At 43.1% G+C, this 25314-nt stretch overlaps 3 protein-coding genes across 8 annotated transcripts; 2 read left to right on the top strand and 1 right to left on the bottom strand.

Annotated features, from left to right (window-relative positions):
* Positions 1-780: 780 nt before the first annotated feature.
* On the bottom strand, positions 781-12539 carry synpo2b (synaptopodin 2b). Of its 3 annotated transcripts, none has more exons than XM_076728610.1 (3): positions 12457-12539; positions 8791-9527; positions 5528-7884 (listed from the first exon to the last, which is right to left on the bottom strand). In XM_076728610.1, the coding sequence occupies exons 2-3, from the start codon at positions 9482-9484 to the stop codon at positions 5528-5530; spliced, it is 3051 nt and encodes a 1016-aa protein (XP_076584725.1). In that variant the 5' UTR covers positions 9485-9527; positions 12457-12539. The 3 variants fall into 3 exon arrangements, with proteins under 3 accessions (XP_076584726.1, XP_076584725.1, XP_076584723.1); XM_076728608.1 differs by having other exon boundaries at positions 12462-12519; XM_076728611.1 differs by lacking the exons at positions 8791-9527; positions 12457-12539 and adding an exon at positions 781-2263 and having other exon boundaries at positions 6563-7656.
* A 2041-nt stretch (positions 12540-14580) lies between these two features.
* Positions 14581-18920, top strand: LOC143319704 (solute carrier family 22 member 7-like). Of its 4 annotated transcripts, XM_076728863.1 has the most exons (10): positions 14581-14961; positions 15200-15303; positions 15797-15951; positions 16047-16215; positions 16307-16430; positions 16891-17000; positions 17554-17768; positions 17865-17973; positions 18061-18267; positions 18554-18920. In XM_076728863.1, the coding sequence occupies exons 1-10, from the start codon at positions 14581-14583 to the stop codon at positions 18585-18587; spliced, it is 1608 nt and encodes a 535-aa protein (XP_076584978.1). In that variant the 3' UTR covers positions 18588-18920. The 4 variants fall into 4 exon arrangements, with proteins under 4 accessions (XP_076584978.1, XP_076584977.1, XP_076584981.1 ...); XM_076728862.1 differs by having other exon boundaries at positions 17554-17973; XM_076728866.1 differs by lacking the exon at positions 18554-18920 and having other exon boundaries at positions 17865-17948; positions 18061-18101.
* A 1357-nt stretch (positions 18921-20277) lies between these two features.
* LOC143318976 (solute carrier family 22 member 7-like) lies at positions 20278-24399 on the top strand. The gene is made up of 10 exons (XM_076727519.1): positions 20278-20658; positions 20743-20846; positions 21430-21584; positions 21676-21844; positions 22001-22124; positions 22211-22320; positions 22516-22730; positions 22928-23036; positions 23214-23420; positions 24345-24399. Exons 1-10 carry the CDS (start codon positions 20278-20280, stop codon positions 24397-24399), a joined length of 1629 nt encoding a protein of 542 aa, XP_076583634.1.
* The last annotated feature ends 915 nt before the right edge of the window (positions 24400-25314 follow it).

The raw sequence follows: 25314 nt of genomic DNA, 5'->3' as shown, positions 1-25314 counted from the left end.
GGGTCGGCCCCATTTCCCTCCAAAACCACACCAACGGCTGACGGCACGCACACCGGAAGAACTCTGTTAGCCTCTGTTAGCCAGTTAAAAGAGGCAGGAGGAGACTTTCCTTCAGAGGATTCTGTTCTTGACGTGGTATTTTGTGGTAATGGTGGACAGCGGGCGAGAATCAGCAAAGAGAGAAAGAAAATAATCGACGAAGAACAAAAAAATCTAAAAGAGTCGGTGACAGAGCGCGGCTGAAAGCACCGGTCGACCTTCGTCGGTCATTCAACAAATGAAATGAGTTGCAGGACTTGAAGGGCCTCAGATACGGACCCTGAACTGGCCTTTGTCCTCCAGGACGGGAACGTAATGTGTCCATTTTAGTATGAAAACATGCCGCACTTATGATGAATTTTGGTTACATTATTATTATTCAGCTGGCTGATATATCTCACATCATATGTTTATTATTATTATTATTATGAAGGAATAAATCACCGAGGAGCCAAATCTGCTGTCCTAAACCTGAACGAACCTGAACTCACTTCACTGTGTGCAGTTATCAATCTTCACCTCATCGTTCTGCATCCTGCAAACAACTGTTTCAAAAAAGATCTTTAAGACAGACACAAACACTACCGCGTCTGTCCACAGGGGCCGCCAAAATCAACGCCAAACGAGTTCCTGGTCGTTTATTAGACGCCACATCGTGTTTGAATAATGAATAAATACAACTCATAATCAGAGACTGACTCAACATCAAGTTCATCTGCACTAAAACTGATGTTCGTTGAATTACAGCATGAAATCAGTGGAGGCACAAAGAAACACTTTAAAGCCTTTTCATGTCTTTTAATTTTTCAGTTTGTGTTTAAAAGGTGCAAAAAAACGACATTTTACAAATCATCAAACAAAACGCTCCAAACATTTGGCCTGATAGGAAAGAAACACGGCTTCATCAGTGGCAGAGTGAACTCCACACAGAGTGATCCAGAGTGTCTGCACGCAGCCCTTCTTCCTCCTGACTCACAGCAAAGAAAAGCTTCAATCCGTGTCGTCACTTCAAAATGAGCTCAATGTTAAGGTGCAACACTCGTGCTGCAGCAGTGGTGAGAGAAGCCAGATTAAAACAACACGAGGAGCATCTGGAAGTGTTCACAAAGACACAGTGAGTGTTAAAGCTACAGCAAAGACACTGAAAGTCACACAAAGACTTCTCAAAGTTTCCTTTTTCTCAGAACCAACTACTTCAAACTGTAAAACGCTTTCAGTGAAAGTCTGAAACAACCTGCCACGTTTCCTCCAGCACACCGTTCATGACTACAGTGGTCCACTTCTGTCCTAAATCAGTCTGCAAACACACAAACAAACAAACAAACAAACAAACAAACTACAACACAATTACTCTGACATGATCACGTTGTCACATCAGGAAAAACTCCCATCATGCTCAGCAGAAACACAGCACAGCAGATAAAGGAGGATGTCGTGCATTCAAACCAAATAACCAGGTGTGGATAGTGACTTTGTGTGACTTCAGTTAACGATTTAAAGTAAAATACATTGTCTAGAACAATCCTCAGTCTCACACACTTCACACTCTTTCAGCCTCTTTGGGTGAAAATGAACCTTTTTGTCTTTCATGTTCAACAGACTTTGCATGATCTTCTACACCGTGTGTCACTTCTGCTAATAGAAATCATTTCTCTTTATCTGGTGTATGTCTGGCCTCCTCTTAGTGGTCTTAGCTCCTCTGGACTGCACTATGTAAGGGAGAATACTGTGAACCGGAGCCTCGTCCCACATATCCAACGCCGGCCCTGCTGGGGAGCTTCAGGGGCTGGGCGGGTCTGAAGGGAGGCCCGTAGAAGGTTGGTTTCTCAGGTGAAAATGTCCTGCTGATGGACGGCGCCTGAAAAGCCGGGGCTGCGTGGTAACGGCCCAAACTGACAGGTGCAGAATCCAGAGACACCCTGCGCTTCCATTCCTCCGGAGGCTCCGGCAGAGATCTGCAGCGTCCTGCAGCTTTGACGTCGGAGGCAACAGATGACGAGAGGCCGTGAAACACGAAGGCCTCGTCCACTGAACCGATGGGGCTTCTGGATGCTGCCTCCCATGGCGACAGTGGCTTGTAGACTTTCTCTTGAAAGGACGTTTGCCTCTGCGTGGGCAGAAATGATGAGTGGATTCCAGGTGTGCTCACAGGTGACAGAAGTCCAGGAGAAGGCACTGAACTGAGGCGCTTGGGCAGACTCAGGGAGCGATTTCTACCAAATCCCTGAAAGAAAAGCTCATGTTAGCAGAGCGCTGTGACAGCTGTGCAGACTTTGCTGCCACCCTCTGGCTCCACGGAAGTCTGGACCAATAATCATGTTCTAGTTCATGTTTTATTTGAACTCAAATGACAAACTTTAGAGAACAAATGGATGCGAACAAATTATTCATCATCTTGCTAAAATAAATTTCCAGTTCCTTATAAAAATGCCACACACTGACAGAAAAGGAGGAGAAGCTCTTCAGATGGAAAACAATAAATTTGTTCCATGTGCAAGAAGTGACAGAGTGAAAAAATGAGACAAAAAGTGAACATTTGATAAAAGGAGCGTCGTCAGCACAGCGAGGATCGGCAGCCTCTGACCTCAAGTCCCTGAAGTAAAGTGCGATTTGTGATTTTGGGCTATAAAAAAACCATCTGACTTGACCTCCTGCCTCCTGATGGTCACTGCTGTCTGACAGCCTCTGCATGTGTCCAGACGCGTCGCTGATGATGGTCCTTTGATCCATTCTGCACATGAAGAAATCGATTATTTTCCATCTTATCTTAATCTACTTTTTTGTCACTGTGTGGCCGACATCCCTCTGAACTGCACACTGCAAACCCTGAATTCAACAGCATGAACAGGTTTGAGTATCTGGGGAGGATCTGATGTAAATGTCTGGATGCAGCATTTGAGACATTAACAAATATTGAAAATAAGTGAAGATTAAAGAACTTACCTGCTGTTGGTTCAAGAAACTTGAAACAAGTACAGTGACATTTTTACTGCGTTAAAGACATTGAAAACATTATGAAACTTTGCTTGGAACAATGTCTGTGCCAACCTGTCTTTGGTTCATCTGCTTAAAGGGGAAATCCACCCTAAAATAGAACATTTTAAAAGTCCTTTGACACCCATAGTGACGACGTGACGTCACAGAACTCCCTGTACCCAAAATACTACTACTAAAAACAAAGGTCTCGTTTGTCCCACACTGACAAAACCTCCAATCAGCCAAATAAGTGTAATTCTTTAATATTTGAACTGTATTTGAAAAACACTCTCAGCCCGTCTAGCCATCACTGTTGCAACCTACACTAAATGCAGTTTGAGTTACAGTATTCAGGGACACCAACTAAGCAAAGATTTTCTTTTCTGCCATTCAGACGAATTATTAGCTCATCTACTCAGCAGCCTTTAGCAGCTAACGTATGATACAAACATTCATATCAGCGCAGGAAATGTCTGCGGTGTTGGTCGTTTATCTTGGTTTAAATCAGTCAAAGGAACCAGGTTTGATGTCCAACACTGAGGGACAAGAGCAGGCCTGAAAACTGCTTTAAAGGACCAGTGTGTGGGATTTAGTGCCATCTAGTGGTGACATTCCAGATTGCAACAAACCGATTACCCCTCATGTCCAAGACTATAGGATAACCTGCAGTGCCCACAAAACTCTAGAGCTGTGTTTGGTTTGCCCCCTCTGGGCTACTGTAGAAACATGGTGGTGCAACATGGTGGACTTTTATATTCAATTACTGCCAATAAATCCTCTTAAATCCAACTGAAAGTTATACACAACAACAACACGATAAGAGTTCAGCCCTGAGGAAGTCTTGTAATCTAATGTTACGTTTCTTTTCGACCATGTCGTCTAAATGAGGTGCATAACATGAGCCAGTACTGAACCGGAGAAACTTTCTGCAGCACAGACGACGCCATGCTGAAATATGGACTTCAGGAACTATTGAATGAGGTCAAACTTTAACAGTATCTGGTCTGTCTTTAGATGTAAGTATAACAGTGGACATAGTTTTTCCTGTGATACTGACTTAAGGTGAAGAAATCATTGGAATCGCAAAATGTAAATTCTGCTTCAGGGTGGATTTCCTTTCAGTAGACTATCTGCACCCTCCCACAAAACCACAAATTTTTGAAGGCAAAGATCATAGTTCCAAACTTTTCATGTGTTCAGAGCTGAGGGTGGGCTGATGGAAACGCTGTGAAGACAAGCAAAGACGATCCAGTCAAACTGAAACATGAAGTCATTCTGATCACTGACAGTCGACCTTCAGCAGTTTACACCAACCTGAACAGTTTAGTACAGTTAAACTTGCTGAAGGTGAAGTATGAATAGATTCTGTGTGAACGTGTGAGGCAGTGAGAGAATAAAGGAGGAAATGTGGGTGAAACATCAGCAGCAGTTCAGGAAAAGAGAAGCTCTCGACACACAGAAGAAGGAAAGAGAAATTTAATAGCATGATTGTGCTGAGTACAAGAAGTGCAATAAACAGTGATATGTTTGAAAGACAGAGACATGAAGACAATCGAGACAACTGTTTCCTGTTTCCTGTTTTCATTTCGAGTTGCGACTGGTAATGTGAATCAGTGGAATAATCAAATCTCTGTGATACGTTGCTCATGTTTGACATCAAGGATGAGGATACAGAACGACTGACGACTTTACTGACAGTTAAACAACTGGCCATGACTGAATAAATCCACATAAAAAACACTTAAAGTCATCAGGAGTTAATGATCACAACCAGCGTTAATGCTTTTAGCTGCTGTGATGCCGTAAACGTTTGGAATGAGACTGAAGGAATTGCAAATTGTATGCATCCAAAAACAGAAGTGCATGGACAGTTTGTCCCCAGACACACGAAAGGATTAAAACGATTGTTAGAGGGAGTTACTGTTACGTCAGTATGTCTTAAACTCAAATCTGAATTTATCAAATAAACATATTCATAAATGTTAATGTGTGTAGTTTTTGGCAAAATGGTAACAGATAAAAATCCATGTCATGCATTTAATCTTATTTCTTACAAAAAATAAGTGAAGAAAAACAACAGAGGGAGACCTCGGCTGAAGGCTCTCTGCACACATTACTGCACATGTAACAGCACTTCCTGAGAGTCACTCAACATCTTTAGTCTCATATTTCCTTTTCTGAGCACACATTCACCTCCGGGGTTTGAGGAAGATGATGTGATGTGCTAAGATGTTTATTTTACTTTATATTCCACTGAGTTACAATTTTAAATCTAGCTTTGCTGTAAATTCAACTGCCTTCTCATGCGTTCCTTTCATTGCCAGCTAAATATATCCTCATAGCTGCACACTGTAAATGATTTGGGATGTGTCCTACATTTAAACAGTGCAAAAGTCTCTATATTTCCACCTCTTAAGGAAGACATTTCCGATGCTACCGAGTTGCAGATGTAATCTTGTTCTATCGTCTCAGTGTTAATTACACCGAAGCATGACCATACACGGTATTAGACCTAATGAAGCATGGCAACAGGCCTCCAGTGTGCGCCTGTCACCACTGGCTTCTTAGCGGAGAATTTTGGCCAAGGTGCCATTTGACGTGCGCCCCTAGCAATAAGAGATGCAGGAGAATAAGCTGAAGCTATGCTGTCACCAATAGATGACTGTTGGGAGGATGTGCTTGCAGGTCGGGCGCTTGGTGCTTGCTCGCTGGTTGTGTGATGAGCTGCAGGTGTGACAGTGTGCTTTTCATCCAAGTGCTTGTCAGTTGCAAGAGGCTCAGCTGATCCTGTGTTTTGGCGGGCAGAAGAATTTTGGGAACTTACCGATACAGGAGACTTAGCAGGGACTTCTGCCTCGCTTTGAACAGCCAGCCCAGAGGCATTATAAGTAGAATAAGAAGGGGCAGATCTAAGTTTACGGCTTTTGGTAACCTCAAACTTTGACACTGGTGTTGGTTTGGGGTTGGGGCTTTTGGCCTCAGGGACTGCATCATACTTGAACAATGACGAGTCCAAATGATAGGGCTGATGTTTCATAATATCTAAGGTGTTGAGCTGTTTTGGGGCTGCTTTAGGTTTCTCTTTGGTCTTTGGCTTGGTTTTGGGGCTTGTGGACTGGGGTTGCTTGGTTGCTGATGGAGGGTAGAAAGGAGCAAGAAGGGGATTGTATGATAAAGGAGGAGGGGCACGAACATTGGAAGAATATCTCCAATGGCCGGGGAGGGATGAGACTGGGGATGAGGATCTTGTTTTGTTAGCTTGCACTGTTTCAGCATCAACAACAAACTTCTCCATGCGGGACTGTCTTTTGGCAAACAACTCTGCACCTTTTCCCGCCATAGTTGGACCATCACCAGCTCGATTAGTACCTCTGTCTGAGACTCGGCCCTTTGGGGAAGCCTGTGATGCTTTTGATGCGTGGATGTATGGCTTCCCTGCTTGTGGAGGGCAAGAGGCAACTGAGTGTGGAGCACTCTCTGACTTATTCCTTGGTGATGAAGGTGGGTGATGTGGGCTGTAAGTAGGACTGCAGGCGGGCATACTCACAGGGGATCGTGGTGGCTGTTGACTCCAGCTATTTGTGGTTGGCTGAAGAAGCTGAGAAGAGGAGTTGACTGGAGCCCAGGAATTGGCATGTGTTTGAAGTGTTGCCTGAGTTTGATCTGGTGCCCAATGGTTGGCCATCTGTTGAGGCTGAGCCCAATCTTGCTGCTCTAAGTAATGCTGACTACGAGGCCCCACAGGACTGTGAGAGGGTTGTGAAACCGGACTTCTTGGTGGAATATAGTGCTCACCAGAGGGGCTCCTTCTCATCCAAGGTGGGCAGGTTGGGTTGATGGTAGGTTTTGGGGCAACTGGAGGGGGATTCTTGAGTTTTATTGTTCTGGGTTGCATGAAGTTGCAAGCTTCAGCACCGAGACTAAAACAGTCCTCCTCTGACTCAATGTAAGACCTCCTTTCCCCTTTGGTTTGAAGGCAAAGATTTTGTGCCTGCGTGGATGGCTCTTTGTTAGAGACTTTTCGTTTGGACTCTGGTAGGATGACGGTCTTGATTGCTGGCACAGATATTCGCTCATCTCTTGAGGCTATGATGTCTCCAGTTGGGGACCAAACCTCTGGGTTAGTATTAATAAGCACAGGTACTCTGAATCTCGGCTCATGCTTCTTTGTCACTGGAGCGACACCCCCGGGCATGACAGCAGCTGCTGTGCTGTCTTGAAATCCTTGGAAAGGCTTCGCAGTTCTGTTTGGCACCAAGGGTCTTGACACGTTGGATAGTTGATTCATGTGTTCGATATTTTCTTGGTATTCTACATGCTGTTTAAGATTTACATCCATGTAGTTAGCCTGATCAGTATGCACGTACATTTCCTTAGCGTCATAAACGTTCTGTGCCTCTGAACTTTCTGTTAATGTCTCCACAGGTATTGCTTTACTCCTCAGCTCTTCACGTTCTGACACGATTTCATCCATCCGTTGGCGGCGTTGGGCAAACATCAAAACGCCCTTCCCTTTTGTTTCTGGTAGCGCTTCCATTTCTCGAACACTTCCCCAATTAAGACTCAAATTATGCTGCTGCCGACAAACAGAGTACTCCTCCTCTAACTCTGATTCACTTGTTGCCACAAAGTTATACCCAGCTGATCTGACTTCTTCAGTTTCTATTTGGTCTTCGCAGTCAGGCTCGTTATCACCAGTCCCGTAACTCACAAGAGTATACTTCTTAACCCTCTGGCGGCGTTTCTTAAAGAGCAAGGCCCCCTTATTTTGAGGGTTGGGTGCATCTGTTAGAAGCCGAGCAATTCGCTTACATTTAGATTTGTTCTCCTTGACCTGTCTTTCTGATTGGCTCTCGATGTGACTGAGCCCTGAGAATAAGGAAGAGAGAGAGAGAGAGAGAGAGAGAGAGAGAGAGGGAGGGAGGTGAGGAAGATGAAAATAAACAGGTCTGTAATTAAACAGTAAGCAAGTATGATTATTTTGATATTTTGTCAGTGGAAATTTATGATGCTGCAGTGATTAAGGAATCAGTGATCAGTCAACTGACTAGAGAGAGATGTGCAATTACATTTACTTAACATATGAGGGGTTTGTTGGATAAAGTACTTTGACCTGAGTTTGCAGATGAAGCCAACCATCATTATATTATTATCATTATTATTATCTAAAGCAAGCACCCAAAAAACAAGTAAGAAAACTATTGGAGTTGCCCCTGCTGAAGCAAGCACACTAATAAAAGCATCATATTTACTTACAGCTAACTTCGGGGGGTTCATGTGGGAAGAAAAGTGATCAGCTCACTTTCCATTGCAGTCAAGTCTTACGATTGGAAAAGGTATCGGGTAACAGGCCAGGGTGACACTTGCTGGTGTCTGTCAAATTTGTTTCTGCCAGCCTCATCATATGGTCATAATTTATTCTTATCCTGCACTGACTATTAAAGTCACGGGAATTCTCCCTGTAAGTCCACCCCACGTTGCAGCATGAAAATAACCAGCATCCATTCTGCTTTGCACAAGCTTTTATGAAGTTTTATTAAGTCATATAACTCTTCTAATGATTACGGCAGAAAGTGTAATTTAAGGTTATTATGAAAGTTAATTCATGCCTCAGGCTGCATTTAAAGCACACAAATACTGTCTTATCTATGAATAAATCATGCACACTTTGAATTTAGAAAAAAAAACAAAAAACATTTTCTCCACGCTGTACAGTTTGCACTCCTAGCTTCAGACATCAACAGAAACAAGTGAGGGTAGAAGACAGGTACTTACGTGTGTGCCTTGCCCTGTGGCTGTCCGGTCTGCACAGATCTGTGTCAGACTCAGAGTTCCACTTCTCTGCCTGCTCAGCACCCTCGCCTGAAATTCCAAAGAAGACAGAAGCAGGAGGTGCTTCACTACTCCCTCCTTCCTCTGAGGATTCAACCCTCCTGTTCCCAGTGCCTGAGCCCTGGCTATTACTGGCTCCCAGGGGTTGTTCTGTGGTCAGGGTCAAGGCCAGGGTCATATCAGCAGCACAGCCAAGAGAGGAGGAAGATGACTGGGAACGTGGCCTTGATATCTGTCCAGTTTGAGGCTCGGATTCAGGCCGCTGTGGGTGTGGAGACAATGATGTTGGTGAGGGTCGAATGTGAGGAGATTCTGGAATGGACTCTCTTGATTCACTCAGGTAGATGTCCTCCTCTTCTTGGTATGAAACATCCTCTTCACTTCCACTAAATTCAGGCATGGACTGTCGTTCACCTGCAGATTCCCAGTCTTGTGATTGGCGGCGTTCTGGGGACTTGAGGTCAGACTTTGGGATATGAGCAGGCTGAGGGTCTAAGGGGTACTCTGCATCACTGGCCTCATCTTCATAGTAGGACTCTGCCAAGGACTCAGAGACACACAGTTCCTGGGAACCATCTGAACCAGACCAAGGGACCAAGTTATCATTGTTGTCTGGGTCTTCAGCTTCTGGTTCCATCTCTAATGCTGTTGCACAGTGTCCTGGATGTCCCCAGTAATACCTTCATTGAGACAAAGATGAACAGCTTCAGGCCAAAGAGCCCTTTTCCCTTTAATTTTGGATTATAATATTATTTGACATTTCAGCACATATCTACATAACCACCTCTCAATTATGACTACAAGTCCTTTTCATTCAAGTTTTCATTGTTCATATCAAGATACTGCTGCATTGGTACACTTTTTAATATTTCTAACTACCATGTAATTGTCTAAGTTCTTCCTATCCCCAATAGGAAGTGCAGCTTTGCTTTGGCAGTTGCATCAGTGCTGCCATCGCTCTAAATGGAATGGTATGTAATATCAAGGGGGGAACAGCATTCACATCCAAGAGCATAAGCAAAACAATTGGGTGGCTGTTTTCCGAACTGCTGTTTATACAGTGAGGTTTCTTTCCCTCCTCTGTTCTCAGCTAACACTGCAACAAATATCAGCACTGCAAAGGCTGTCAGCATTTCCATTTAAGAACGAAATCTGTGAGCCTATTTGTTTTATACATAGTAGAAATACTCCAATCCCTCACTCAAAGACAGTGTTTGCTTTGTTACCCAAGTTAAACTGCATGAACAGTTAATCTATCAAATAGTCTCTGAAGACCTCTCTCAAAGTACTCCGGTGTCAGAATCACTGATAGAAAAGGATTTGATTAAATGACCCAATACAAAACAGCTGATTTTCCATCCAGTGAATCATTTTAGCAAAAACTGACATCAAATTCAGCTGTTTTAAGGTTAGAATATGGATATGAACAGAAAATGATGTCTTCACAGCCTCATATGAAACTGTAAAATGCAATATCGGCATGTTAGTGCTGACACAGTGTTAAATCTAAAGACCAGGGTTTAGAACAAAGGACATTTAAGGAGTCTGGAAAACAGCAGGGAAACCAGAACATGTAGATTTTACTGCAAACATGAGCCTTTCACTCTGAAACACACCATTACCTGACCACAAGGTGGTGCCATAACACTGTAGACCAACGTGAGTACGCTTAAACAAATTCACCTCCTGCTAGATTTGAAAAAAGATGTAGTTTTATACTCAATAACTTCTCTTTTCAAAGTGTTTCTAACATACTTCTTCATTTCAGGCCATTTAGTCAACAGATGAGATGTTTGCAACACTGCAAACACACACACACACACACACACACACACACACACACACACACACACACACACACACACACACAATCAAGTGGCTGAATTAGTTGTTTGTGGAGGAAATAAGCAACCAGCGACTCCATGGACCATGTCCACTATCAGTGTCTTTAATACTAATATCATTGAATTAAACCACTCATATGCAGCACATCATGCAAGCGGCCTGTAGTTGTTGCAAAGTGATGATTTTAATGGTGGGGTGAAAAGGGTGGAGGTTTGTCCCCTGGGTGGTGCTAAAGGAAAGACAATTTGGTCGTTAAACTCAAGAGTTTTTCCCGATGGAAGCTTGAACGTGGACACCAAATTCAAGTCTATGATGCAAAGGTCAGGGGGTGGATCAATGAATATCCACCTAAATGTCACAGCAATCTGAACAGGACTGGAACAAACAGCGGTCAAGTGGGAAGACAGTGACATCGCCACTTTTAGTCCAAAACAACTGGATCATTGATTTACAGTATTTCACACCTGGGTACATCTGTACTTCTCAAATGTAGACCAGTTGAAATGAGTCGTGTCAGTTAGAGGAACACGAAGTTCACGGACAGAAAACCTTTTTCAGTTTTCACGTTCCTCTGAATGAGGTGACTTTTAATCAAATGAGAGATTCATTTTCTTTTATTGATCACAGAAGCTATATAGAGGTGGGCAGTGTAGTTTTGCAACACAGGAGGACAAAGGACAGTTATTGTTTCATGAGGTCAGTCATTGAGTTTCAGAGTCACAGACTGAGTTTATGACTTGGGCTTACTCATTACATACTTATATATCCCAGATTAAATATTGGCTGACTGTATGTTTGTCTGAAACACTGCACACACACAGTTCATGCACATGTTTGACTTGCAGCATCTGGCATGGCTTCACGTGGCCCGAAACTACTGGACTCACAGCTGGAAGGTTCTTAAAGCCTCACATAAGTTGCATTACCCGACATGGCTTTTGTTGCATTTTGACTGTAGCACTATACGAAGGCGCCATGAGTCAGGCTGCTCCCAGGTTACTAAAACACACAGACTCCCGGACCCCTGGTCGGACCCCTGGTCCCATGCCCACCCTTCTCTTCACACTTGGTTCCACTTCATTTTAACACTCAGCCACCATCAAGCCTTACTTTGGTGCTACAGGAGCTTCTGTTTCCTAGTATGGCAGTAACTTCAGTATGTTGACTCATTGCCATGGAAACGGGGAGCCAGCATCCTTGACAAATGAGTGACCTCTTGGTCTGGGGGATGACCCCCGCGAGGACTGAGCTCCAGCGGATTAGACGTTTCCATGTTATTACATAATTAGACTGTTTTACCTCGACCAGCTAATGAGAAACATGCACCCGTTTTAAACCAGCCAGGAGTTTTACAACAGAGCAAACAGCTGAAGTCCATGTGAACACAGACAGATGCTGCAATCCATAACCAAGCAGAACTAGTTTTTTACACTATGATTAAAGTGGTGAGCTTTTAGAGAGAAGCTGCTGTTGTTTGATAGTTTCTCGTACAGGAGAAAACCAAAGAAGCTCAAAAGAGGAAAACACTCAAAGACGTTACTGATGAATGTTACTGAGATTACTAAAACTCCACCCTGTCCTTTCTCTACTGTGGGTGGAGGCATCCATCAGAGCCAACAGCAGGCAGACTTTGAGAAATCCTCTCTAAATGAAATTCATAACTTTCACCATGAACGAAACAAAGAAATATGACTTATCGTTACTGATATAAAAACACACTCTGAAGAGGCCGAAGGAGGATCAAGGGAGAAAGGAGCTACTTACACTACCTGCAGTAAAAATCCCTGAAGCAAGAGGCTTGTTCAAAAAGAGCCTCATGTGTGGATATCCAGCTTTGGAGACTTTACATCCTGCTGGCATCAGTCACGGCCATGGAAAAGAGAATGTGAGCGCTCGTTATGGGTTGCAGATGTTCAGGTCACCCACCGGCTTGCTCATTCATGCATGCAAGTGTATTTAAAGAGGGAGAAGAAGAGGTGTTCCAGCCCCCAGCCCCGTCAGACACAGCTCAGTTAGCATCATGCAGCTGGAGCATGTTCTGAGAAAACTTTAAAGATATTTTAGAGTGATCTGAAATGTGCCTTTGTCTTGGTATCAATGCAGGTTTTATGCTTTTGATGATAATTTCACTTCTTCACTAAATCAATACAAAGAAATGAACAAACTGCAACTCAGCGCAGATATACTGTGTGCTGTTTTTCAACCACTACAGGTATGAGCTGCAGTAATAATCATTTGCTCATTGCTTTCAAAGTAAGAAGTAGAGCTAATGAAATTCACAGTAAAATCACTCGTTAGAAAGCTGCTGTACAGTAAATAGATGAGGTCAGGCTGCGGTTGGCTTTGACAGGATGCCCGTACATGGAACTCAATCTGACTTTAACACCATGGTTTGCAGAGGTAATATGGGGAAGGGGAAACTAAAGCTACAGTACAGACACCGACGTTTACATTTACTCCTGATTTTCAGCCGATAAAATTTAGATTCATGGTCTGTTTTGCTAAAACCTTTCATTCAAGTTCAGTCTTTCAGGCTTAATGTCGTGCTGAGCATATAAGCTTCCCACAGTCCATACAGACATGAAGCTCCAGCAGAATGAATGCATTGACCTCTTCAGTGCAAGGGTCACTGCATGCAAGGAGGCTGCCATAATTTAATTTTTAGCTGTTAAAAATCCTTTTTTGTTTTGCTTGATGTGATAGAGCAGAATGATGACTGTGATCCTGGACAATCCTCAGGATGGTCATTTACTCGAAAATTGAAAAATATAATTTGACTGAAGTAACTCCAACAGACTACAGCCACAGTTTGGACCACAAAGGCCTTTCTGTTACGTGAACACACAAAAATCTAATCCAGCAAACGTGAAATACAGGCAACAGGCAAATGGAACATAGCGTTTCATTTCTACCTTTGTTGTGTAATGCCAGCACAGTTACACACTGAGTAGCTGTGGCTGTTGACTCATTACATTTCTAAACTAGAATCACCAACTCGCTGTTACAGTTACAGGTTACAGTGACGTCTGTCCAACATGATGATGTCGCAGACAAGCTGACCTTTGGCCTTTGCCTCTATGATGCCTCCAGCCACAGATTTGTGTTGCAGAGACAAAAAAAAAATGCTGCATCATGAGTAGAAAATATGAAACCACAGGACTTGCAGTGTCAGCACAAATTGAACTTAAAAGACATCCAGCAGCAGATTTCGCTTTGTGTACAAGTTGAGATGAAACAACAGACAACAAAAAGAGCTTTTTCTTCAGCTAGTTAAAGGACAGCTTCGAGGGCTGTGCCAACACTCAGCTTGGTATAGGCTTCCCCTCCTAAGGCTTACCTCTAGTGGGATAAGGGTGAAGCAGGCCATGCACCACTGGCCCCTTCCAGTATCTCCCAGCACAAACACACACACACACTTCATGAGAAATCAATAACCAGTCTATACGATTCTAATGTTTCACAGTGTAATGGTGCATCACAGTACAGCACATACATGCAGATGGCACAGAGACTGGAAACTGAAAAACAAGAAAAACCCACTGAACTACAATAAGAATCACTCTGACAGAAGACTCAGAGGAAACACTGGAGTTAAATCTTCACACGAGTGGAAAGTATTCTTGAAACATGACTTTTTATTTTGACTCAGATGTAGCGTAACCATGTCACGTGACCTGCGTCACAGTTCAGTCATACACGAGGTTTCCACCTCGTCTGCTCACAGACTGAATAATTGCAGTAATTGGGTGCAATGAAATCCTGAAAAACATTTTTTTTTTTTTTTTTTTTTGTGGGCAATGATTAACACGGTGTGAGTAAATGTGTCTGTCACCAAACTCCACTTCACTGCTACAACACTTAGCTTCCTGTCGGCCGTGGGACAGCAAAATGAAGTTTGACAGCATACTTTCAGAAATAAATGGATTTGGGAAATTCCAAATCATGCTCATCTTCATGCTGACGATTTCTCGAATTACTCTGCCGTGTCACTTCCTGCTGAATAACTTCATGGCAGCTGTTCCCGCTCACCACTGTAACATCACTGCTCTGGACGATGGCGGCGTCTTTAGGAATTTAACTGCGGATCAGAAACTGGCTGTCGGTATTCCAGCGGAACAGGATGGGACTCCGAGCTCCTGTCGGATGTTTTCAAAGCCACAGTACCAACATCTGTCCGGCTCGAACAGCAGCGAGGATGCATTCACTGTTCAGTGTCAGAACGGATGGGTGTACGACAACAGCACATTTAAATCCACTTTGGTAACGGAGGTAAGTGTCTTCAATGAATGTGACGAGATTATTTTGTGTGATCAAACGTGTTCCTCAGAGACGTTAAGAACATCTGTATTTTATAGAAGAACAGGTCGTGTATGCAAAAGACGTATTTATCATCATCATGTTTGTAAAATCTTCTGTGGTTGAAATGTTTTGAAATTGACAAGAAAAATATGACCAAATTTCAACATTCTGCAGAATGACTTTTTACTGCTTTGGATGGTTTCTGCAGTGGGATCTGGTGTGCAGCAGAAAAGGGATGAATAAAGCGACAGTCACTGTTTTCTTCATCGGTGTCATGGTGGGTGCCCCTATATTTGGGTTTCTCAGTGACAGGTAAGATTGTTCATGACTGTATGTCCTCCATACGTCACTCAATCTGTGCAACATGTCAGATAAGATTAAAGCAGAGTGTAAAAGACAATAATATAATGATAATGGCATAAACTATGTACATTACAGGCCTGACTGGCTTAAATTGCAGTGCAGCGGGTTCCTCGTAAGACAAAAAGTGCAGTAGGAATGGATGCATGTAAAAGGACTGACATTCATAGAGCTCCTCGCTCTTTACAGCACGTGCAGCATTTACTCATTCATATCCACACCAATGATGCTGCTGCTGACACTTTGACATGCAGACCTGCTGAGCCACAGCCAGCAGAGAAACAACGATCAGAAGCAAAAGAAACCTGAGCTACAGCAGATTAAGAGAAATTAGAACATGTTTGCAAAATGTCTCCCTTCCTGTGAATTGAGAATTAATGTGCCAAACACATCTGAGTCTTTATGAACGCAGTCATTGTTTGTAACCTTCTCTTCTTGTGACCAGGTTTGGTCGACGGCCACTGCTCATGGTGTCTTACTTGTCATCCTTGGCATTTGCAGTCTTTAGTACATTGTCCACATCATATATAATGTTCATCATCATGAGGTTTTTTGTGGGGTTTTCGCTCGCGGGAATAAGTATCATCGCTCATGTTCTAAGTAAGTATGCCGACGCTGTGATAATGCTGAGCTCTGACATGAGGGAAATGTGCGTTGTCTTTGGTTTTACGGAAACTGTGCTGCTGTTTTTCCAGATATCGAATGGGTCGGCATCAAACACAGAACCTTCGCTGGTGTAATTATAAGCCTGGACTGGACAGTTGGAAACTGGATTCTGGTTGGAATTGCATACTATGTTAATGAGTGGAGGATGCTGGTTCTGGCAGTCACCTCACCCCTCATACTGGCCATCATTACTTGGAGGTGTTGAAACTTCTTGTTTTAAACTTGAAAACAAAGCTGAGTTCTGTGAGGAATCAATGAGACACTGAACACTCTGTGTTTGTTGCTTCAGGTGGCTTCCAGAGTCTGCGAGGTGGCTCCTGGCCAACGGAAAGGCAGATGCTGCCCACCATTACATCATGAAATGTGCTGAGATGAACAACAGAGCCAAGTGCATGGTCACCATCACCCCGACGGTACAGTTCAGCTCATCCTGAGCAACAGTTCACTAGCAGGGACAACACCATCAACATGATGCGTTGGATGGTTTAGTTTCTGAAGGAAAATGCCTGTGTGCAAAGCTTTCCACTCGCTTTTAGTTCTTTGACTTACTTCTTGCACTGTGGGGAAGCTTTAGTAGAGAATCTGCCACAGCACCCAGGCATGATGGACCCTCACAGGACCCCCAGGAGGAACGAGAGGAAGCAACAGGATGGGAAAACGGGTGGGGGTGGGGTTCAGAATGTGAAAATGAAAGAAGAGGAAAAGGTTTGCTGGGTTTTTATTGGAGAATTGGATGAGGTGCGGATGAGTTGTGGCCCGGCTCCTGAAACCCCACAAGATAGCTTCAATCCGACAGTGACATAAGGAAAAGCTGCTGTCCAGTGCAGACGTGTTGTGAATGAACAGTCTGTCTTGTGTCCTGCTTTCTCACAGGCTTTATTGGGATCTGCACAACCTGAAACTGTCAATAAGAAGTACACTGTCATAGATCTTTTCAAGACCCCCAATATTCGGAAAATCGCTGTATGCTCAGGGATAGTATGGTGAGTGTCAAGTTCATAAGATGTTTTCTCTCTCAGTCTTAAATGAGAAGAATCTCAAGACTGTGGAGCCACAAGGCAATTAGCTCGCAGTCATACAAAGCCTGGAAGAAGAGGAACCAGCTGGCCCGACTCTGTCCAAAGGTCAAAAACATGCCTGCCAGCACCTCACCTCCCTCCAACACCACAAATTGTTGCTTTTACGTTTCAGTTTGTTTGATATGGCGTGTTAATAAGTGAGCTTTAGATGTGTTGGAAGGTGGATTTTTAACTTGAGGCAGGACCAAGCCAGCTGTTTCCCCTTGTTTCCAGTGGTAATGCTAAGCATCACCTGGCTCTCCTCCTGTAACTCTAAGAAAGGAAACAAAAAACAAAGTATTTCCCAAAATGTTGAAGTGAGTGACATTAATCAAACTACTGTTAGATAGCTGATGTGCTATCTAGCTATCAGTAAGAACATATTAAGTTGGTACCAAATGTTCCACGATGCTGCTGTAATGGCTTGTAATGTTAAGTAACAGCAAAACCAGTTTCAATGCTTTGTTCCATTTTGTAGGTATGGAGTGGCATTTACATATTATGGGATAAGTCTGAATATCACTGGGTTTGGATTAAGCCCGTACCTCACGCAGATTGTATTTGCATCCATCGAAATGCCGATGAAGATTGGTGTGTATGTTTGCCTGGACAAAGTTGGGAGACGGCCTGGTGAGGTGGGAGCCATGCTGTTAACTGGTCTTTGTCTCTTCATCAGCATGTTTATTTCACAAGGTTATTTTAGTTTATTTTTCAATTTGAATGCATTTTTAGGTTTTTGGTCAACATGTCCGAGCTCTCTCGATCAAATCTCTAAACTCATTCCCTCAGATAAGTGGCTCATTCGTACTGTTGTGGGGGTCCTTGGGAAAGCTCTGTCAGAAGCCTCATTCACCATCATGAGCCTCTACACCAGTGAGCTCTATCCTACAGTCGTGCGGTTGGTACATAATAGTTATGCTCTAGGTTTGACTGCAGAACGTGATCATGTATCGGGACCATTAACCTCAGCGCTTTGATTTTTCAGACAGAACGGTTTAGGCTACACCTCGTGTTTGGCTCGGCTGGGTGTCTCCGTGTCTCCGCTCATCATGCTATTGGAGGACGTGTGGCATCTCCTCCCCGCGGTCATTTACTGCGCCGTGGCCGTTGGATCTGGTTTAGTGGCTTCGCTCCTACCTGAAACGTTGAACACCAGACTGACGGAGTTCATCGAGGATGTTGAGAAACCAAGGTAGAGATTAAACATGTTAAATTACAGGTGAATCAATATTTAGTCGCCTCAGAGAACTTCACTGCTAAAGAATAATCCAGTCAACCTGCAAATGCAAGTGAATTATGGGCAATCAAAATTGAATAGATTATACGTTTACTTAACATCTTCCTGAATAATTTACATGCTTTAATCATTTGCCTGTGTCAATTTGTCATTTGCCTGTGAATTGTTGTTCTTGTTCTTTCTGGAGCGCAGTAATCCAGGCATGGTGGAATGACTAACTGGAGCTGTGTCTGTGTTGCAGGGTCCAGTCAACCAGGAGGAAGGAGACTCAATAAAAATCATACCAACTGATAACAAGACCGACAGCCTGCTCGCAGTACCTTTGTCACACAATTTATCGAGTATCAAGAACTGAAAATGAGCTTTTTTCAACATTTGTTAAAATCCCAATGAATAATTGAACAGTCTGTCAGTATTTAACATGTTCAGAGGAGCGCTGTCTGGATCCTGAACTACACAGAAGACAGCAGGACAACAGAAGAAGACAAACTGTAAATTCTTTGCTGTCTGTCTGGTTATGTCTTCCATTGCACTGACGCCTTCACACAGATGAAGTTCCTAATGGATAAATAAAGTTGTTTTGATTGGACTTGATTTAGAATGCACTTGTAGTTGGAAATAAAGTTGCACTAAATGAAAAAAACGACTACTGGAATCAGACATTTTTATGGTGACATGCTTGTTTAAGTCTGCCATGGCACAGGTGATATAGGACACTTCATTACCACATGCCAGACCAGTAATAGAGAAGCAACCTGCCAACAATGAGCACATATAGATAACGGATGGGTGGAGGGGTCGGGTTTGCCTGCTTATGATCTTAGATATACAGTAACTCAAGACTAATACATGAGTGAAATGTCTGTTCAGAGTGAATAATCGGATAGATTAATGAAGGCTGCCATGTGTTCGCGTGGATAATATTCACAAAAAGGAGTCTGTTAAACTGCAAATGAAAAAGGCTTAATATTGCAAACTTGTAATCTTCTGCCCAGATGAGCACAATTTCAATTCAATGCAATTTGTATAGTGCCAAATCACAACAAAAGTTATCTCAGGACACTTTCCATATAGAGCTGGTACAGGCCGAGCTCTTTTATCTACAGAGACCCAACAATTCCCTCATGAGCAAGCACTTGGCGAGGGTGGCGAGGAAAAACTTCCTTTTAGCAGGCAGAATGTTAGCATGCTGAAGTACAGGTGAGGCTGATGGTGAGGTCGTGAGTTTTGCAGTTGTTTTAGTATTTGACAAATGAAAACTGCATGTTCACGGTGTGTTTAGCTGATCTTTCATATTTATGTAACAGCAGTGTTCAATATTGTCTGTCCTGCACTACGAACTCACCAAGACAAGTTCTTAACTATGTTTACTGTAATGGTAGTAAAGTCAACTGCACTGTTTAACGAGTCCATCTAACAGTCGTGTGTGAACATGAATGTGAGCTTCATGAAAGGATCAGTGATGAGGATGTTATGATGAGATTTCATCATTTAATCTGTTGCTTTGTATTAAGGAACTCTTGAGTCCACTTGTCATTTGGTATTATGGTGTCTTGGTGGCTGCCTGTGTGTGAGACACAGTGGATGGAGGAGACTGGAGTTAAATGACAAGAGGATATTTATTGGATGGGGACAAGGATGGAGTACAAGCCAGGGAAGAGCAGGCTGGAGGGGAAGGCTGGCAGGATGGGGAACTGGGCTAATCCACATTCATTGACACAGAGAGGCGGCAGAGCAGAGGTGGAGACTGTGACGCTGTGCATTAGGAAATGATTTATTCTGATATGTTACTTGTCAGACTACTTTTAAATAGCTGAGGGAACATAAACTGCTTTGCAGCACTACACATGCACCCATCCTCATCAAAAGCATCTCACAGTTTGCCAAACTGACATCTCGTGTGCTTCCTCATATTTTCTCTGAGCTTCACTCCACACTGGAATTGGTGCAGCATTTAATTCTAACATGAAGTTTGACAATGTGCTGGCAGAGGTGGATGGCTTTGGGAGATTCCAGCTGACGACGTTCCTCTTGCTGGTAATTCCTCGTATAACTCTGCCTTTTCAGTTCCTGCTGAATAATTTCATAGCAGATATTCCCTCTCACCACTGCGACATCAGCTCTCTGGATGATGGAGGTGTTTTGGGGAATTTATCCCAGGCTGAGAGGCTTATTGTTGGCATTCCAGTGCAGGAGGATGGGACTCCAAACTCCTGTGAGATGTTTGCAGAGCCTCAGTATCATCTGCTGCTCAACTCGTCCAACATCACTGAACTTCCCACAGTGCCGTGTCAGAGCGGCTGGACGTACGATAACACCACCTTCAAGTCCACTCTGGCCACAGAGGTGAGATTCATCTTTTTCTATCTACGAGGGACGAAGCTGGAGTCAATCTGACGTTATTCTTTATTCCTTTGTGTTTCCTCACAGTGGGATCTGGTTTGTGATAAGAGAAGAGTGAACAGAGCCACAGCCACTATCTTCTTCTTGGGGGTCATGCTTGGAGCAGCAGTATTTGGTTATCTTAGTGACAGGTGTTCATGCCTTTCACTCTCAAAATCAGACATGTATCCATCTCTGGGTGGTTAAATTACACATCTTTATATGTGTGTGTATATATATAACTGACATTATAACGAATATATATATACACACACACACACACACACACACACACACACACATATATATAGTCGTTATAATGTCAGTTTGCATCAGGTCTGACATGAGGGGCTTTACCATGATGAGGCCAGCTTGTGTTGCAGCCCTCTCAGAATGCAGATTTGTGTTTATGGACAGAACAGCTTCATCTCCGCAGTCTGCTCAAAATGTAGATGCACCTAAGAAAGAAGCAAAACTAGTATTTGATATTTAGAAAGTCTAAAGTTAAAACTCAGCAATCAGTCGACCCACACGTTGAACGTGTGCTGTATAGACCGCTTTTCATTTCACAGTTCAGACACTATATATATAAGATATACGTATTATTCCATATTCTCATATAAGATAGTGTTGTTATACCTTCTTCTGAACAAATACTGACCAGGATATTTTACAAAGCTACATGTTTTATGTGACCTATTCTATAGATTTATGCAGAATTATTTTGTCTCCCAGGTTTGGCAGGAAAAAAGCACTCCTGGTGTCCTACGTGACGGCCTCCGTGTTTAGTTTTACGAGTGCTTTCTCATATAATTTCACCATGTTTGCAGTGATGAGGTTCTTTACTGGAGTGGGAATGTCTGGAATAAGTATAATCAGCATAGTCCTGTGTGAGTCATGTCTTTTTTCAAAATAAATCTCAGTAACGGAAAGTGTGTTGAAAGTGTGACACATTTGATTTATTCTCATTGCTCTTTGCAGGTATTGAATGGGTGGACATTAAGCATCGCACTTCAGTGGGCGTTTTAATCAGCATGGACTGGAGCGTTGGTGCTGCTCTACTGCCTCTCATAGGCTATTTTCTGAATGACTGGAGGTCCTTGACCGCTGCAGTCACCTCACCACTGTTCCTGGCCATTATCACCTGGTGGTAAGGACAATGAATGTTTCAGTTTCCCGTTTTTCAGCTGTAGCACGTGGAACCCTGCACCACTGAGTTAAACCAACCGTCTGACAGTGTTTTAAGATCCTTATTTTCATTATGTATGACGTCTAGTGTGTCTCAGGAGTTTTTATAAAATCACAGGTGGCTCCCTGACTCTGCCAGATGGCTGATAAGTAATGGGAAGGTGAAGAGAGCTCATTTTTACCTGAGCAGGTGCGCAAAAGTCAATGGAAGAGAGCAGTTCATGGCTGACCTAAAGCCTGAGGTAAAAACTTTAAGTAACCGGATCATTTCTAGAGAGAAACTGACACCCACTTCCACTCTGACCACAGTTTCCTTCTTGCTGTCCAGGTTCTGTCCAAAGTAATACTTGTAGAGGATGAAAACAGGAAATATTCCTATTTGGACCTCATGAGGACCCCCAGAATGAGGAGACTGGCTTTTCTGTCTGGCACTGTGTGGTAGATATATTTCTTTGATTTTCCAATTGAAGGGCTGAGAAAAGGAAGAAAAGTGTAATCTGCACAAGCATGACTCGCTCAGCTGAGGAGCAGCAGACTAAGTAATCTGTACTGAAGTAATGAAGTAATCTGTACCAGATAGCTGCCAGCCAATGAGAAAGCAGTATTTTCAATCCGCTCCTTTCATCCTTCTAGGTGCGGAGTGGCCTCTATGTATTATGGAATCAGCTTGAATGTGGCAGGATTCGGAGTGAACATTTATCTCACACAGTTCATCTACGGGGCGATTGAAATTCCTGCGAAAGCCTTCATGTTGGTGACTTTAAACAAATTTGGCCGCAGGCTGACTCAGGCTGGGACACTCGTTCTGACTGGACTGTGCATCATCTGCAACATATTCATCCCTCGAGGTAAACGATCAATTTGAGTGTGTCTCTGAAACAGTAAGCTTATAGTGAGAGGAAAACTTTTGGATTTTCTAAGGGTGAATACCTAAAAGCTACCACTGGGGGGTGACAAAGTTGTGAACGCTCTAAATCTACACATAATAGCTCCAAATATAACACAGATTGGATTAAATTGTCTTGTAACTGCTTTTTCTTTTCAGATCTGGGGCCACTCCGGACGGCTGTGGGAGCTTTGGGCAAAATGTTTGCAGAGGCAGCTTTTACAACTCTGTTTCTGTACACAACTGAGCTTTACCCCACAGTAATGAGGTCAGCAAACCATCTAATACAGAGATCATATGGTGCACATTTACAAGCAGTATATGTCCACAGGCCCTTTCCAAGAAGCAAGATCACAGAGACGTCTGGATAAGTGATCGGGCCCTCACGCATGAGGACACGGATTACTCCTGAATGTTATACATTAGCTGTATTTCTGTCCCACAGGCAAAATGGATTGGGGTTCTGCTCCTTTGTTGCCCGTACCGGCGTGTCGATGTCCCCGCTCATCATGCTTCTTGAAGAAGTGTGGGACCATTTCCCGAATACTATTTTCGCCCTGGTGGCTCTTTCTGCAGGCCTGACAGCGTCTTTTCTTCCTGAGACACGAAACGTCCGTCTGCCAGAGACGATTGAGGATGTGGAACAGACAAGGTAGTGCTGGCTTTCATTCTGGATTGCATCCAAACATTCAAACACGTTATGTAAATTAAAGTTATGTTATAAAATGAATTGCCTTGTGTGTTTCAGAAGACGATCAATCTCCACACCTGAGGAGAAATCTCTGAAATAAAGTTTGTTTTTGTTGTTGCAACCAAAAGGTCCAGACAAAATCAATGCCGAAGCTGGGAGTTGTGTGAAACATCAACAAAACAGAATGTGGTCATTTGATAATTTCACATAAACTCAACTGAAAACGGCACAAAGTCAATATATTTAATGTTTTTCCTCATCAGCTTCATTGATTTTTGTAAATATCTCTTATTGTGAATCTGATGCAGCAACACGTTTCACAGACTGAAAGATGTGGAACGCTCCAAAAACACCTGTTTGGAACATTCCACAGGTAAACAGGCTGATTGGTCACAGGTGAGAGGATCATGATTGGGTATGAAAGGGGCATCCTGGAAAGACTCAGTCGTTCATAGAAGATGGAGCGAGTTCACCACTTTGTGAACACATGATTGAATGAAGGAGATGAACACATGGACTCAGAGACACTTCAGGAAACTGCTGTCAGTGAACACAGATTCTGGATTTAATGATGTTTCACACAGAGTCCAGACTGTTTTGGGGGATTGTAAGTTGAGTTTCAGGGAATATCAGTGGTGGTAATGTGTTGGTGGTAATGTGTTTTAATAATAAGAGAATAAACAAGTGTTTCTTAAATATGCACAGTTGTATAACTTTTTTCAATAAATGTGATCAAATATCTTACCATTCCACTGGATCATGACTGATTTTCATGTCACACTTAAGGAAAGAGAGAATGCTTCTTAATTGAAATAAACTGAGGGAGCAGAAACTGAGACTAAAATCCAGGAGACGGTCTGATGTAATCAGTTTTTATAAAATGAGGAAGGAGAAAAATGGGATTATACGAAGAGGAGAAGACTGGAGATTGTGCTGTTGAGCCCTCTGGAAAATGCAGTGGGCCAATCCAGAAGCGTCAGCCAACTCAAGACTGGCAGGCGACTTTCCTCTTTATTCACTTGTTATATGAGAGGAATTTAATGTGTGATAAACAGAAGGAAAAACACAGCGAGACATCAAACTGTCATGGCTTCACCCGACTGCCAGAGTTCATCAAGAGCACTTAGCAACCGTGTGAGAAGAGGAGATGCTGAAGGATGGTTCAGTGTTATGATATTAAGGCCATCGTGGGCAGCAGGGGGGCTCAGTGGTCACAGCGAGAAGGCCCTGGACCATTCTGTGTGGATCTTTCCGCCATCTTTGCATGGTCCTCCTATGAGCACTCGGCTTTCCCTCGCCGTTGAAAACAGTAACGTTTGGTTAATTCGCCTGTCAGTGCTCTGAACTGGAGCTGCACATCAGCTGCTCCTAATATATACTGATGACAGGATGGACAATATATTACACAGTTTGAATTACATTTTAATTTACATCTGAACTCAAAGATCTTGTTTTAATGATGTGTCAGTGTCAAAATAACAATCAGGACATACCTATTTTCATTCCTGTACAGATGGTACCCAGGTATATTTATCAATGAAGCCAGAAGAAACCAGTCAGTTAACTAGAATACAAGCGCGTCTTCAGGACATAAAGACCTGGATGACCTACAATTTTTTTGTGGCTAAACTCGGACAAAACTGAAGTTATAGTACTAGGCCCTAAACACCTTGGAAACTTACTTTCTGACAATATAACAGTTATGGGTGGCACTGGGTTGGCTCAGGCTTGCCTTGGACCAGCCCTTATTTATGCTGCTATAGGATTAGAATGTCTGGGGACTTCCAAAGATACACCGAGCTCCTCTTATTCTTCTCTCCCTCTCTCTGCTTTCATGTCCTATCAGATAGATACT

Source organism: Chaetodon auriga, chromosome 4, assembly GCF_051107435.1.
Source record: "Chaetodon auriga isolate fChaAug3 chromosome 4, fChaAug3.hap1, whole genome shotgun sequence".
NCBI classification, from domain to species: Eukaryota; Metazoa; Chordata; class Actinopteri; order Chaetodontiformes; family Chaetodontidae; genus Chaetodon; species Chaetodon auriga.
Note: the sequence above shows the minus strand (reverse complement) of the source record. Positions and strands in the feature narration are given on the sequence as shown.

Excerpts from the sequence above, each read along its gene's own strand:
- synpo2b (XM_076728610.1), bottom strand. The coding sequence starts at position 9,484 with ATGGAACCAGAAGCTGAAGACCCAGACAACAATGATAACTTGGTCCCT. Across the intron at positions 7,885-8,790 it reads CCACAGGGCAAGGCACACAC|GGCTCAGTCACATCGAGAGC; the intron begins GTAAGTACCTGT and ends CCTTATTCTCAG.
- LOC143319704 (XM_076728862.1), top strand. The coding sequence starts at position 14,581 with ATGAAGTTTGACAGCATACTTTCAGAAATAAATGGATTTGGGAAATTC. Across the intron at positions 15,952-16,046 it reads TATCATCGCTCATGTTCTAA|ATATCGAATGGGTCGGCATC; the intron begins GTAAGTATGCCG and ends CTGTTTTTCCAG. Across the intron at positions 17,974-18,060 it reads CTCTATCCTACAGTCGTGCG|ACAGAACGGTTTAGGCTACA; the intron begins GTTGGTACATAA and ends TTGATTTTTCAG.
- LOC143318976 (XM_076727519.1), top strand. The coding sequence starts at position 20,278 with ATGAAGTTTGACAATGTGCTGGCAGAGGTGGATGGCTTTGGGAGATTC. Across the intron at positions 20,847-21,429 it reads TTTGGTTATCTTAGTGACAG|GTTTGGCAGGAAAAAAGCAC; the intron begins GTGTTCATGCCT and ends TTTGTCTCCCAG. Across the intron at positions 23,037-23,213 it reads CTTTACCCCACAGTAATGAG|GCAAAATGGATTGGGGTTCT; the intron begins GTCAGCAAACCA and ends TCTGTCCCACAG.